Source organism: Cydia pomonella, unplaced genomic scaffold (assembly GCF_033807575.1).
Source record: "Cydia pomonella isolate Wapato2018A unplaced genomic scaffold, ilCydPomo1 PGA_scaffold_178, whole genome shotgun sequence".
NCBI lineage: Eukaryota > Metazoa > Arthropoda > Insecta > Lepidoptera > Tortricidae > Cydia > Cydia pomonella.
In genome coordinates, this window is record NW_026907820.1 from 55,039 (window position 1) to 70,097 (window position 15,059).

Sequence of the window (15,059 nt, forward strand, 5' to 3'; positions counted from 1 at the left end):
AACATCAAAAACTTCAAGGTTGAAACTCCCTCGTAGATGAAGTAGTCTCATTTATTTATTTAAATTCAAATTTTACAAAATCTTAGGGTCAAATTGTAACATATAAATTAAATCTCAATAATGTAGCTACCTACTATATCGAATACACAAAAGCACACGCCATTACACACACAACACAACATGAGCATAATTAGGTTATATTAATAAGAATTAAGCGTTGTACAGTCTTTTTTGTTTTTGTAAGGTCCTGGCAGAATATCAGCGATGTGGCTTGCCGCGTCATCATGCTGAGCCAGCGCCTATTCTCTGCCACGACACATGGTTTTGCATTCAAGAATTGTAAACTAGTTTTAAGAATAATTCTAAGCTGCATGTTCTTCTTATTGTCTATACCTATTACCTACCATGTATGTTGTGGAAACGAATAAAGTTTTTATCTATCTATCTATCTATCTATCTATCTACCAAGTGGCGTAATAGTGCGGTATTGAGACCTACTTATTGTTTCTAAATAAGAACGTTGTGAAAGTTTGCGCGTAGATCTATATATAAATCAGGAAAATGTTGAATATTATAACAAAATTTAATGAAATGGATAAAAAATTATATTGTGATTAAAAAAAATACAAGGAACCGAATTCTCAAAAAAAATTTTTTTGTCTTTCAAAAATAGAAAAGAAAATGGTACCATTCGACTCCTTACATTTTATTGAAAAATAAATTGTATGACAACTATACACATAAACGCAATATTTATACATTTAGGACAGACTTATATGATGTGACGTCACATCACCTTATCATTTTGTTAGAGGCGTTTCAATCGTCGACTGCGAGCGTCAGACTAACTCTCATTTCTGACCTTTGTGTTGCTTAAATGCCATGAGTCCTCTATAGACATTTGATCCTCAGGAAAATCAAGATCGTTTGACATTATTTACAAAAAACAGTCAAGTAGCCAATTATGCTCGTTCCAATTTTGATCAAGCACTCGTGAGTCGCGGACTGTAACAATATTTTCTGTTAACTGGTTTTAGGACTTCGTCTGCCAAATGCTGCAGCCTCGCTGCACCGACTCGCGGTTGGTGCCGCCGTGCCGCGCGTACTGTCGCGCCTTCCACGCCGGCTGTGGCGCGCGACTGCCGGACCGGCTGCGCCCGCACTTCGACTGCTCACGCTTCCCAGATTATTTCGGACCCGGCTCATGCGCGCCAGAACCGGGTATGAACTTGACTTGTTTCCCCATATTTATTGAAATTTTTACGCCGCGCGCTGCAGCTTCCTTGGGCCCAGTTGGCTGCTGCTCCTTGGCGCCAGCCAGAACCTTATTAGTACGGTCAAATTAACTCAAATTTCACTAAAGTCAGGAATTAATTCTAAGGACTAATAAAATCACTACGGATTGTTTTGTATGGGCTAAAAATCGAACTTTATACAATCGTTACTAAATTCACCCCCCGGAAAGGGGTGAAATCGGCTGAAAATAATGTAATGGTTGTAACTAAGAAGAGAAAAAAGGTGTACTCGGTGCAATTTGGCGTACGTTTTACAACACTTATATCTAAATTCGCACGTGTTATTTATGTTAATTTAAGCTACGGAACAGGTAAAAAAAAACAACATACAAAAAAATCTATTTTGGCCATTGCGGGTCTGGGGAAAGTAATGTACTCGGTGCAAATTGAGTAAATAATTAGAAAAAATATCTAAATCCAATGTCAAATTCGCACCAGGGTGCGACACCCGGAAAGTAGTTTTTCATTTTTTACTGTCGTTGTACTTCGGGGGAAATTTTAATACTATTGGAAATTGATGCAATCATATTCATTTGATTTTGTTTACATTCGCACCCCATAAAAAATTGGCATTTTTATACGGAACATGCAGTTTTGTAATCAAGTACCAAAAACGTAGAGCAATAAATACACAGAAGCGACAAGCGCGTGATTAGTGGCAAGAGAAGGAACGCGCGTAGATGCACCGACGAAGCACGGCTCTTGAGGCACGAGTAGTGGCATGTACGTACTACAAAAATAGTATGTTTTTTTTTTCTTTTATACTACGTCGGTGGCAAACAAGCATACGGCCCGCCTGATGGTAAGCAGTATCCGTAGACTATGTACGCCTGCAACTCAAGAGGAGTTACATGCGCGTTGCCGACCCTAACCCCCTCCCGCCCCTCGTTGAGCTCTGGCAACCTTACTCACCGGCAGGAACACAACACTATGAGTAGGGTCTAGTGTTATTTGGCTGCGATTTTCTGTAAAGTGGAAGTACTTCCCCAGTTGGGCTCTGCTCTAGATCTGGAATGACATCCGCTGTGCTGTGCCCTACCACACAGAGCGAGATGACATTCACAATGCCCATACCTCTCGTAAAAGGTTTCTGAGTATGCAGACAGACAGTCAACAAATTAAATACAGGTACGCTCAATGTTTGTTAAATTCGAAAAATCGCGTTTTTCCATATACTTACGAAAACGTTAGACTACTTAATGATTGTTTAAAACAATAGTTCCGTTTTAATGCCAGAAGAAAGATTTGTGCTCGTTGCCCGTCAAAAGTGTCAAACAAACTGTCTCGGAACAATCGCTGCGCGTAGGGTTTGAGATCCGGATATCCGAAATATCCGGATATCCGTCAACTATAAGATCCGGATCTAGCGTGTCATAAGATCCGGATATTACGGATCCGTTAAATATGGTTATTGACCTATAACCGAAACAATTTTCTAATGAAATTTATGAATAATTTTGTCATTTAAATATAGTATTTTCATATATTTAAGCAATTCAAATACTAACAGAACATCAATTTTGATAAGTACATCATGTCACGCAGTAACTTTATACAATGAATGCGAATGTTGCTTAATGCAAACATTAGATAATTGGATATCCTGATGACTTGGGCTCAAAACAAAAGCGACCTGGAGGCCAAGGCTAGGATAGTAGAGTAGGAAGGAGAGAAAATTGGTCTGATAATCAACCACTAGAATATCTCCAAATGAATAGGGCTAAGATGGTCGGCTCTTTATCATTTGTCATGAAGGGCATAGTGACAAGTGATAAAAATAGAACCATGCTGCCACCGCAGATCGAAAAGAAAAGACCTACCTAAAGTAATCGGGAAGAGGAGATAGATGTTCGAATCCAAAATGCCCTAAGATGCTCAGCAGCGCTTCACCGAGTTCTAGTATCCAAGCTGATCAGTAGACTGTCCATGATTCAAGTCTATAAGACAATAATTAGATTTTGATAAATGGCATCGGTAAGTATTACACTTGGACTCTGAATCAGAAAAAAAAGAACAAGTTCTTAGTTAAGAAGACGAAATTCTGGCGGAATATTCTGGGACCTATCAGAGATGAAGATAGAGAAGATGAAAGCGTAGGAAAAATAGGGAGCTAGAGTAGCTAGTTGCGGCACCCAATATAATTAGCGAGATTATAGCCGCACGACTTCGCAGACTTGGTCACTTGGAGTGGACGGGAGAGAATCGGGCTGTGAGAAGATAGGAGCGATGTAGCCCTAAAACGCCCTGAGTATCCAACTAGCGTGGAGTGGTGCAGAATAGAGCAGAGTGACGTTGTACTTGTGTCAAAGGCCAAGATTCTTTTTGGGTCACTGATCCAGTGAAGTAAGTAAGTATTGCTTTCATAGTTAGTATTTCATGACGAATGAACACGAGGTGAGGCATTGGATGTATTTCCAACTATGCACTAGCTAATCCAGATATAAACCCTCCTTATTAAGTACGGTTTTAGAGATAACATTATGTTAGCTATTATAATAATCAAGTAATCATTTAAAATTGGTTGGGATAATATCATTGTATTAAAACATAGTTAAAAACGTTATTTCTGTGTTATCTAAATCCGTTTATTCGGATATTTATTTTGGTGGATATTCGAATAATTAGAATATCACAATATTCTAATTGCAAACCCTACATATAGAAGTGACACCCAGTAGTGACACAAATAGGTAATGTAAATACTGCGAGGAGGATCTTGTTTAGGAAATAATCGGACAGACAGACGGACATGACGAATCTATAAGGGTTCCGTTTTTTGCCATTTGGCTACGGAACCCTAAAAACAGAGCGATCGAGTATATTCCTTCAACAGGATGCTCTCTTACAGCATATAAAAAGGGCTTAACAGACCCACATTGGGACCAATTTACCTGAATAGCGACACACAAATGCTAGATTCTTGCAACTAGGCTTGGCGAAAGAAAAATGATGGACCAGCGTACACTTCTTTGTAGAAAACCCTTCCTGATGCTAGTCTCAGCTGCAAGGAGCTATTGTCTTGCAAGTGCAAAGAACGCTGTACAGGGTGTGAGTGAGTAAAACACGGATTTAAATACACTATGCTTTGCGCATGCGAAGGTGCATGCTATGGGACAAAATATCACGTAAAAAAAAAATTGTTTAATTAGTGTGTAACTTTAATTAGCTAGATCCGGAGTAAATTACAATAAAACGATCTCAGTATTCTTAATTTTGATAATAGTACTTTTATCGAAAATATTACTTTACTATAAATATCGTTCAGCAAGTTACCTTTACTTAAACATCATTTGCCTTGCAAATTGTATTGAAACAGCCATGCGACTCTTGGTGGTGTCATCCGGTATGGAACAAAAATAGTGTAATTTGCTTGTTTATAAACCGATTTTCAAAATTTTAATGGAATTTAATAGCTTACTAATGTAGCATTCATATCTTGATACAATGTTTTCCTGTAAAGTTACTAGTAAAGTTGATGAAAACAAAAAACGGTTTTTTTTTCGGGAAGATTTAAATAACACATAAAATTTCTCGCAAACTATGGTACTTACAAGGTCAAATGTATAAACGATAATGTAGCGCATTTAATTTTGCTTTTTATGACACCCCACACAAGCTTACATGTGATATACTTTCTGTGGTATACGCAATATTCTGAACACGGCACCGGCCATTTTGATGACGTCATAACTGGTGACTTAACCACGTTAGAAACTGTCTCCCGATGGTTTTTTTTGTCAAAATAACATGCTTAACAACATACTAAAATATGGTGCTGGTTTCATCAAAGGCACCTTTTGGGCCCTATATGACCCTAAGGGAAGCGCCTTCATACCTACTCGTATAACATTTTTTTATACAATCAAACACATTTGAATAAGTAGTCGATAAAGCGGTCAAACACCGATAGATTATTAATATGTTGTAACATGACATCACTATTTTTGATCTCACATAGACAATTTACGCACAAACTTGCATTTCATTTTTGGTCGCACTTTTGAAGTTTGACAGTCGTTCTTGATATCCTATTTCTATCTATCCGGATCCGAAAAATTGTCGGATATTGCAAACCCTAGCTGCGCGCTGCGCTATCTCCCCGCCCCACGCGCCCCGAGCCGTGTGCGGCAACCACCTTCGCTTGCAGTTCGTTGCGATTAATTCATTTTACTTTTTGACAAACTTCCGGTAAAAAAAATCTATTTTTTATTTAGTGCAAATGTCGTGTCTTTAGATAAGTACCGTTTTTAAAATTTTCACATCTCTCTTAATTTCCCCCGAAGCACAATGTACAAAATAATTAAAAATACATGTTCCATAATTTGCCCAGGCGTGCAAAGTTAACTGAATGTTTATAATGCTTTAAAAAGCTTAACTTGAGATTGCACCAACCGACTGACTTATCCTCGAGCCGCAATCGAAAAAAAAATTTTTTTTAGGGTATCATACATTGCACATCTTTTTAATTAAGATATACTATGCACCAAGGTGTTCTCTATACACTACTTAGCTTGAACCCAATAGCTTTTAATTTACTCCAAAATTACGGCACTTTATAGTTTATACCTAAAATTTAACGGTCTTCCGTACATAATAGAAACGGTGCAACTCGGGGTAAATAATCTAGTTGCGCCATCTAACGAATCCAAAAAAAGCACGACTACACGACTTACTTCCATACTTTTCGTTAACTTGACTATACTATATTAAAGCTTTTGGTTTTTTATTTTACTAAGATACTCTAGTGAGATCAGTTGAAGCTGTTTAACCCCATGTAGGGTGTAAGAAAAGACCTAATATGGATTGTGAGTGGAAGTTGTTGCTGAGCATTTTATTTATCTATGAACTCATTGACTACTAGACTACTGCTGCGGTCGTAACGAGTTCTTGCTCCTGCTTACTATTAAGAGGCGCAATGACAATGTGTCATGATTACCGCTGAATGGACTTGGTACATAAGAATTGTACCCTTATTGTACCTAGCGCATGTGATCATAAGGCCCAAACAGTTACCATAAAAATTTGCTGCCCATTTATTTTATAAGTGATTAAATTTTCCTCTGTCAGATTGCCGGGGCGGTCTCCAACGGCTAGCGCTGTCCCGGCGCTCGTGCGACGGGGTGCCGGACTGCGCGGACGCGGTGGACGAGCGCGGCTGCGCGCACTGCGCGGCGGCGGGCGGCGGCGCGCTGCGCTGCGCGCTGCACCCGCGCTGCCTGCCCCGGCATCTGCGCTGCGACGGCACGCCCGACTGCCCTGATAACAGCGATGAGGCTGGATGCTGTTAGTATATACCTATCATTACTAAGAAACACTAAGCTCTCGTATTAGTAAAATTGTTAATCTCATGCTCTTTATAAACGCATCACGCCAAATGCGGTGTTTCATTACGTTTGTGTTTACGGGTCATAGAAACACACACAGCATAAGTTATTTCTGATTGTCACTTCTAACTTCTTGGTTCTGGATTAATTCGATCTGGTTGGAAAACACTGGTTCTGGGTATCAACGTAGTTTTGGACTGTGTCAATGTTGTAAGTATATGCGCATTTTTGGTTCACCAATGTCATTTTATTTTATTTTTTATTTTTATTGATAAAAATGTTTACATGACATTACAGTTGAACCAATGCGTCACGAAACTTAAACTAACTAATAATTATAAGTATTAACAATTATAAAAACAATAATGGCACATTAACAAATTAAATTGGGACAGTTGAGCACCTAGCATCCATCGCCTCACAGAATCTCAAGCATTCACTATACACTGCCGCCCATCGCCAAGCAAATAGATCGCATTCAGGCGTCGATGCCAGGAGCGCATTGAGCAGTGAGAGGGCGCGGGGCAGCGGCGAGTTCCTGCGCGATACGGTGCGCGCCGGCGGCACGGCCAACAGGTCGCGTTGTCGTGGTCTGAGGGCCATTCTCGGGACGTCCGGAACAAACAGGCGCACGAGACCAGAAACAACTTCGGGACAGTCTGACTCCCCACGCAAGGCTCGGCATGCCATGATAAGGAGTTGGTAATTCATCTCACTGTCAATCATCATTTTCGGGAACAGAAAACATAAACTAGGACTAGCCAATAGCTGTGAACCTTAAATACGCCTCTAGTACCTACCTACCAATTCATTGAATAATCCTAGGTATTGAAATCTTCTAGTGTGGGTGTCTCGTTCCCTCGCGGGGTGGCGGCGGGAGACCAGCGAGACGACGCTCGGAGCAGTACGTAGTCGCGGCGGCTACGCGGTGTGGGCGGAGCGCGGCCGTGCCGGCAAGGTTTGCGCGGCGCCGTACGAAAATGACAAACGCGCGCTAAACAGCGTCGGTGCCTCGCTCTGCAAGGCACTCACTTTCAAGTAAGAGTCGTATGATAATGAACTCTAATATCGAATTATAACGAACTAAGATGGCACTCACTTTCAAGCTATAGTCCAAAGAACATGCCTATGTTATCACTGCCTAGCTATAGTAGCTATAACTAAAGAGAATTGATTATAATAGAGAGGTAAAGCAAAGAGTAGTCTAATATATAGGATAAGGTAAAGTCTAAGTAAAAAACGTGCCCTTTAGTTTGACATGCAAAACAGATGGCGCTGTACTACGCCATATGTTTTGCGGTCACTGAATTGTCAAACGTCAACTTTTGACAATCAGGAGTTAGGTACCGCAAAATGTATGGAGCTGTACAGCGCCATCTCGTTTACCTGTCAAGTTCTAAGCACAAAATTATCTTAGATTATACACATCTTACTAAATCAATGTATCTTTGCTATAACGGATATTAACTTTGTATTTTATGTTGTGATATATAAGATAATGAACTCTTATCACAACATAAAATACAAAGTTATGTCAGCGGAGAATAGCCTCTGCAATTTAATGTGAAGGTTTTCAGATTCCCAATTTGACGGCCTTGTTTTATTTGTGACTATAATATTTGCCTTTCAGGGGTGTAGTTAGTGCGGAAGCAGTTCCTGATATCGAAGCAGAATCCGACGATTTGGATGACGAGAAGCCTGATCCCGAATATGTTGAAATAGTAGATCCATTTGCGGCAGAGATCTCATTTTTACAAAGCAAATGTCCAGAGAGGAAAGTTATAAGGGTTATATGTGATCAATTGGGTAAGTTATTTTTGGTCCTTCGAACCGGATAACTTTATTTAACTACAATATGTCCTGTAACGTTGCTGAACATTGCTTGGTTCGAACAACAGTGAATGTCTATATATGAGGAGCTGTTTATATATCTAATTCAAGAAATCTCTCAAAAAGAAAGCAATGTAGTAGTAAGTGTAATAAATGAGTAATTTTACCACCATAGGCTGCTCTAAACATTAAACACTTGCTTATGTTAGTATTAAAATATTCTGTCTCTCACATACTCCAGCGGGTTATAATATTTCCCATAACCCTAATTTTAATATTATAAATGCGAAAGTAACTGTCCGTCTGTCTGTTACGCTTAAACCGCTAAGCCGATGTAGACAAAATTTGGCATGGAGATAGTTTGAGACCCGGAGAAGGAAGGAAGGTTTTTATTTTTCATCATCATCATCATTTCACGCAGATGAAGTTACGGGCCGAAGCTAGTATGACATAATTTTATCCGGCTTAAGAAGTAGACTGTATAGGAATGTGAATTCCGATATTGTGGCAACTACTGTTACCTCCTAATGTCAGTGTTATCTCTCAGAGTGCGGCCTGCCATCGGGCCGAGTCGCGCAGGCGACAGCCGGAGTGGACGGCCTCCTGAAGTCCGCGCAGCCCGGCGACTGGCCGTGGCACGCCGCCCTGCTGCGCTCCCACGTGCACGCCTGCGACGCGGCGCTGGTGCACCCCGCCTGGCTCATCACTACGGCTTCTTGCTTCCAAGTAACAATAGTCTTATAGGATACTACTCAAAATATACCACATACAAAATCCAACATCATATGTAGTTGGGGTTGTTGAAACCCTACAGTCAGACCAAGCTAAGTCGGCAGCGATTTTGATAGCCTAGCCTGTGCGAGTGTTAAGTAAACGTGATAATTTCATAAAAGTTTGTCATTTAAAATAACACTTGCACTCTCTGGGCTGTTAAAATCCCTGCCAATTTATCTTGGTCTGACTCAATACTTACATAATGTACAAGAATAAGCAGCTCGTGCTCAAGTATTTCTGCTTGAACAAAAGAGTATCGTAGAGTATAGTTACTATGGTCTCGTGTCCCAGGGTCCCAGGCAAATATATATTTTCTTTCGTTCTTCCTTTTAAGTCGCTCCCTCACTGCTAGTATCATGACTCCACTATCGGAATTAGTTGCTTTTTTAGAAAACGTTGATCAGTGATCCATTTGGGTCGATGTTTGTTCACACCATCACGTTGGACTGGGCCCTCTCTTCTTTCGCTTAGCTAATTACTAATAACTCTAATCAGTGGTCTTTTACAGAAAACCTCGTTTGTTTTACCTCAATTAAACAGTATGTTATCAACAGGGTCAACCGAAAGCAGAGTGGACGGCTAGACTAGGCACAGTACGGATACAGAGCACGACGCCCTGGCAGCAAGAGCGACGAGTTGTCGGCATGGTTCGCTCCCCGGTGGAAGGAAGCATGTTGGCGCTGGTGAGATTGGAAGAGCCTGTGGAAATGACAGACTTCGTACGGCCAGCATGCTTGCCGGTGGATGGTCTCAATCCAGAGGAATATGAAGGTTAGACATCTAAAAGTTTCCCGTGTGACAACACTTCGGCGATGAGCCTCTCATTTGTTTTATAATAGGTACCAGCCAGATTTTTGAAAGCCATGGCCATCAAAAGACTATTAGACGGCATTCAAACTGACTCGTCCAATCCCACATCTTCCGAAAAGATTCGACTTGTGAGACGAGAGAAGTACCTATAATATTTACAATTTTTTTATTTGTAGTTTGTTTGTCATATTTATCAGCTTTCGTGTTTAGATTTAGCTTTGCTCTTTGTTTACCTTGGATAGTTCCGAACTATAATTCCCACATGTAATGCAGATGCTAATCGGAATCATCATGAAAAGAATTACTTGTTCGACAGAGACAGATCTCTCAGATTCTGAAAAGAGATTCTTTGTGATGTGAAATGTTTTGTTGCATGTTGTAGTATGCAACACACTGGGCTGGACGCGCAACAGAGACCAGGTGCAGCGGATCCAAGTACTCCCGAGTCCCATGCACAACTGCGAGAACGCAAGCATCGCCACCGTCAACGGAATCTGTGCCGAGCCGCTGTACAATCAGGATGACTGCGACGTAAGAACTACTAGCTTTATCATGTCATCTAAACAGTTTGGTTGCCAACAGACAGGTTTTTCATGAGAGATTGTGAATTCTAAGATGTATTCTGGTAGTTATGTATCACTTCCAAATGAAGCTTAGTTTGGATTTTTTACGCTGACATGATAGAATCAGAGCAATCATGCATAGATTTTCAAACTTTCAACTACTGCCTACGCCTATCAGAGCTGTTTAACACAGAGCCTTTATAGTACTTGCGTTCCTATAAAAAATGCGATAATTCGTAACAGTAAATTTGTCAGCTGAAGTAAATGGCGCTGTAACGCTCCATACCGTACGTGAAAACTTTTGTACTACTTTTCACGTCTTTCAATTACTTGGTCTATTATTGTTATAGCATATAACTGATATTACCTGTTTACAGGAGGAAGAATACGCAGGGAGCTCCATGATGTGCTTTGACAAGCATAGCAAACACTGGTCGTTGCTAGGTGTGAGCGGGTGGCGCATCGCCTGCTCCAAGATCGGGCTCGGCCGTCCACGTATCTACGACTCCGTGACGTCGCATATCGACTGGATCCGACGCACCATCGCCAACGCCGCGAGGTGACCTGACCACTGTGTGATCAAGCCAGAATGAAATTACCAAATGTGTTCATCAGCCGCATATTATTAGAGAACAGTTAAAAAATATTTGTGTCAAATTTACATACAGACAGAACATAGTAACAGCAAAAAATGCAAGCCTCATGTAGTCGCGACTGAAGGGCATGTCCGATAATTTGTTTCTTGCTCAAGACTTTTGACATCAGGTGTTAAGCACACTTTTAGAATGGGAGACCCATTCACGTTGTATAATAAAAGAAAAATGTGAAATACCAATTTTTTTTCTAAATGTGTGCTTAAAACCTTATGTACCTAAGCTTACTTGGCTGTAGGTATCCTATCCTGATATTAATTGTGTCATTTGTATGTATTGTTAAGTTTGAAGATTGAATTGTGGACAAATATGGTAGTCATTGGTGTAATTTTAAAACCGAAACTTGACTTTTTTCAAAGATATTCAAGGGAAAAGTTAAGGTCTCTTAACAAATGTTTCTAGTTGTGATCATTGGTTTGTATATGAAATTAACATAATGAGTACATTTCTGTTATACTGTTAAAATTTTATTTTAACTGTTATGTAAGGTACAAAATGACTTCTAATTGGAAGTCTCTTAGATGTATTTCAAAACCTAGTAATTATAAGATAATTAATTTATTATATATGAAGTATGTACAATTTGTAAGTAAGTATAATTTGACTGTAAATACTTTTTTTATATAAGAAAAACCAAATTCAAAATAAAACTTTTGTAATGATTCATTTTGTTTCAATTAAATTTCAATTCAATGCTGGTTGACTGACTGCTGGCCTTTCAATTGTGGCTGGGTTTACTTTTTTAGGATGTCCATTTTTGATTAATTTATAAAGTTTTATGAAATTCCTATTCACTACAAGCTCGTCTTTTCTGATTGTAATAAATAAAAGAAATGTAAAAAGCTTCCATAATTTTTTATACAAGTTAATAAAAAATGTATCAAATATCTTCCCTTGTTAGGATTGCAAGATTCATGATTTGATTATAGGTATACCTAGAATTTTCCAAATGAAAAATGCAATGGTGTTTGCAATTTTTATAAAATAAATGTCATATACCTGTCTAAAGAAAATTGGATCTTTTAACAACAAGACCATTTAATGAGGATTAGAATTAAACAAGCGTGGATTTGTAACTATGAATATATTACACAAATTAAATGCTCACTCAATTGTCCAACTTGTAATAAATTATTTAAGAACACCTTCATCTTGCAATTCCTGTCTGATCTTTTCCTGTACATTGGGTGGCAAGTTCTTCAGCTCCTTATATATGTATTCATTTAGATCTTTCAAGGGCTTGTAGTATTGGTGAACTAACTGCGAGCCTGCGAGCATGGAGAACGCAGCCGCGGCCGTGAACGCCATGTACTGCCCCCAAGTCACTCCCACAGGCATTTCAAAGTGACGAATACTTCTTGATTTTATCTTCAACAATGTCGTGTGCTTGCCTCTTTTTAAAAGTATTGTAAAAGTTCACTTCTCCCACTCTCCAGTTAATCATTGAAAACTCCAAAGATGCTCCCAGAACAAAGAATATGGGCAAGAACCTATACATGCCAAATGTCTTTTTCCCAGGCCATTTGTTCACTAATTTATGTAGCCAGCCTATTCTCATTTCAAATATGTACTAATAAAAGCACAAAGTAATTTCATTGCTTGCATAACATTTCATCTGAATCTAACCTCCCAGAGAATAGAATCACTTGTAACTTGTAACCTCCTATGTTTACGTCAATGTCAAAGTCACAGTATGGAATGGACGTTCAGATACTATTGAACGAACAGTTATTGCTGGTAGATATCAACAGTAAACATACTATATCAGAATCACGAACTTACAGCACATACATATTATGTTATCATGGACCTCTTTAATATATTAATATTAATAATATCTCTTGCGCAAACTGAACATAGTTTCAGTGAAGATAGTTTTGCTAGGAATAACAATAGTAACATCGTGTAATATTTGATCGTTCTCCAATCTGGAAAAAAATAGCATTCATAATATATATTTGTGAATTTTGTCAGTATCAAAGTCAGTATCTACTTAAAATTTGTTTTAATAATAATTTATTACAATATAGAATACGGCTCATAAAGTCTTAAAATTAGCTTTAAACAAAACCGTTACGTTTTAATGCATATGGAACGCATCTTTATTGCAAATTATACTAAAATTGACATTTAAAATTTTAGGTTATGCTGGTTATGTATGATAATAATTTTATTTGAGTTTTGAAAAGCCGATGTTTGTTTGTGTAATGTTAATGCCTTGATTTAATATAGAAAGTGAATAAGAACTGATTGTATTAATCTCACCACCTAATTTATGCTATGTGAGTTATATGATATTATTTTACCTACTTCTTACCTATTTTCTTAGGATTTCATCAGGTTAAACTATTACCGTGGGATATTAAATATTTTTCCGTAAATAACTCCTATTTGTTTATCGTAACACGTGAGATATGTGTGCATATGAATACGTAATGATAAGAATTACAATGCTTTTTACTTTAGTTTGTATTTGAGATATGACTAATACATTTGATTGACATTGATTGATTTACTCCCTTTCTTTTGGATGGTGCCGCTGCTCGGCTTCGCGCACTGTTTGATCGCAGTCAACCTAACACACTCTTCCTCGCTTTGCTCATCGTCGCACCTATCTAGCCTCTGTCACTTAAATTTTCTAAGTCCCAAACACCATTAAAAATTGGCGATTACTACCCTGCCCTTCTCCATAACGGTCTTAGAGAAAAATGATACATGACTAAAGATACTTATTTTAACATTTCTTACATGATAAAGTAATAAAAGTTGGTGTCCTGTTGAAGTCCCAAGAACCTATCACCTATTGTGCAGACCTAAGAAATTCTAAGAAAAGTAATTTAAAAGCATATTTTTCTTTATCAAATCCATGGTACTTCAAATTTTTCTTCAGTTCTTCCAGAGGTTAGTGTTTTATTTTATTTTATTCTGTTCTTGCCAACTAAAAAAAATATTTAATTTTTCAGACTAAATTGCTACATTAGAGACATTTTAGTAAAACTAATGTGGAATGAATGTCCAACCAAGTAAATGCACGAAAGTCAAAATATGACAAAAATTATATTGCAACTGTACCACCCATCAAATTGTCAGATGCCAAACGGCTGAAATTGCACAGTGAAAGCTGGGGATTGTTGACAGACTTCTACTTGGAATCAGTTAAAATAAATCGATACAGAGGCCAAGTATACTCAGCTGCTATTATAAAAATAGGAGACAGAGCTGGTCAAACAGTATGTGTCCTGAGAGGACCTGTTGTAGGTGTGTTATTCGGACTTACTACTCAAGAATGGTTGGACATTGAAGGCATGGTGGAAAATGAACAACAGTTATTCTATAGATATTTTAAGGCAGGATTGCATGGAAATTTTAGCTGTGAACAGAAACTGTTTTACAATTTTTGTCTAACAAACCAAACATCCGAAGTTTTACTGGCATTTTTTACAAGATGTGTCAATACAAGAAATAAGGATAAGAGTGATGCTCTGCTTCAAATCAATGAGCTTAGGAAGTGCAAGCATGATGAATTAAGTTATTATATTGATTATTTGCAAACCAACTGTGATATAAATACCTAATTTATCATTTATGAGACATTTTAGTTCATAAGTTTTTTTTTTTTCCTTTTTTTGTTTGTTCTTAATTTTAAAATACCATGTGTTTTGTTTCGTTTCTAATGTTTCATATGAATAAATTATGTGTAAACTTTTTGTGTCTAATGACTGTAATTAATAATTTTATTAAGAAATTAAAAATTTAAGCACTTCTTACTATTGTTGTTTTGAAATATATGCCTATACATTCATGTCATAA

The 15,059-nt window shown here is 38.2% G+C and overlaps 3 protein-coding genes across 3 annotated transcripts in view; 1 reads left to right on the plus strand and 2 right to left on the minus strand.

Annotated features, from left to right (window-relative positions):
- The window catches only part of LOC133533542 (atrial natriuretic peptide-converting enzyme-like), a 51,480-nt gene extending 39,569 nt beyond the window's left edge, over window positions 1-11,911 (plus strand). Inside the window, exons 6-13 of the mRNA XM_061872527.1 lie at window positions 1,038-1,221; window positions 6,363-6,578; window positions 7,462-7,657; window positions 8,250-8,425; window positions 8,997-9,175; window positions 9,778-9,994; window positions 10,416-10,564; window positions 10,974-11,911. Of these exons, the coding sequence (XP_061728511.1) occupies window positions 1,038-1,221; window positions 6,363-6,578; window positions 7,462-7,657; window positions 8,250-8,425; window positions 8,997-9,175; window positions 9,778-9,994; window positions 10,416-10,564; window positions 10,974-11,159 (1,503 nt within the window). The 3' untranslated portion in view covers window positions 11,160-11,911. The remainder of the gene's footprint in view (window positions 1-1,037; window positions 1,222-6,362; window positions 6,579-7,461; window positions 7,658-8,249; window positions 8,426-8,996; window positions 9,176-9,777; window positions 9,995-10,415; window positions 10,565-10,973) is intronic.
- Window positions 11,912-12,316: 405 nt separating this feature from the next.
- Window positions 12,317-12,587, minus strand: LOC133533548 (ubiquinol-cytochrome-c reductase complex assembly factor 6). The gene has a single exon (XM_061872537.1). The coding sequence runs from the start codon at window positions 12,585-12,587 to the stop codon at window positions 12,381-12,383; it is 207 nt and encodes a 68-aa protein (XP_061728521.1). The 3' UTR covers window positions 12,317-12,380.
- Window position 12,588: 1 nt separating this feature from the next.
- LOC133533547 (small integral membrane protein 4) lies at window positions 12,589-12,919 on the minus strand. The gene has a single exon (XM_061872536.1). The coding sequence runs from the start codon at window positions 12,805-12,807 to the stop codon at window positions 12,589-12,591; it is 219 nt and encodes a 72-aa protein (XP_061728520.1). The 5' UTR covers window positions 12,808-12,919.
- Window positions 12,920-15,059: the final 2,140 nt, after the last annotated feature.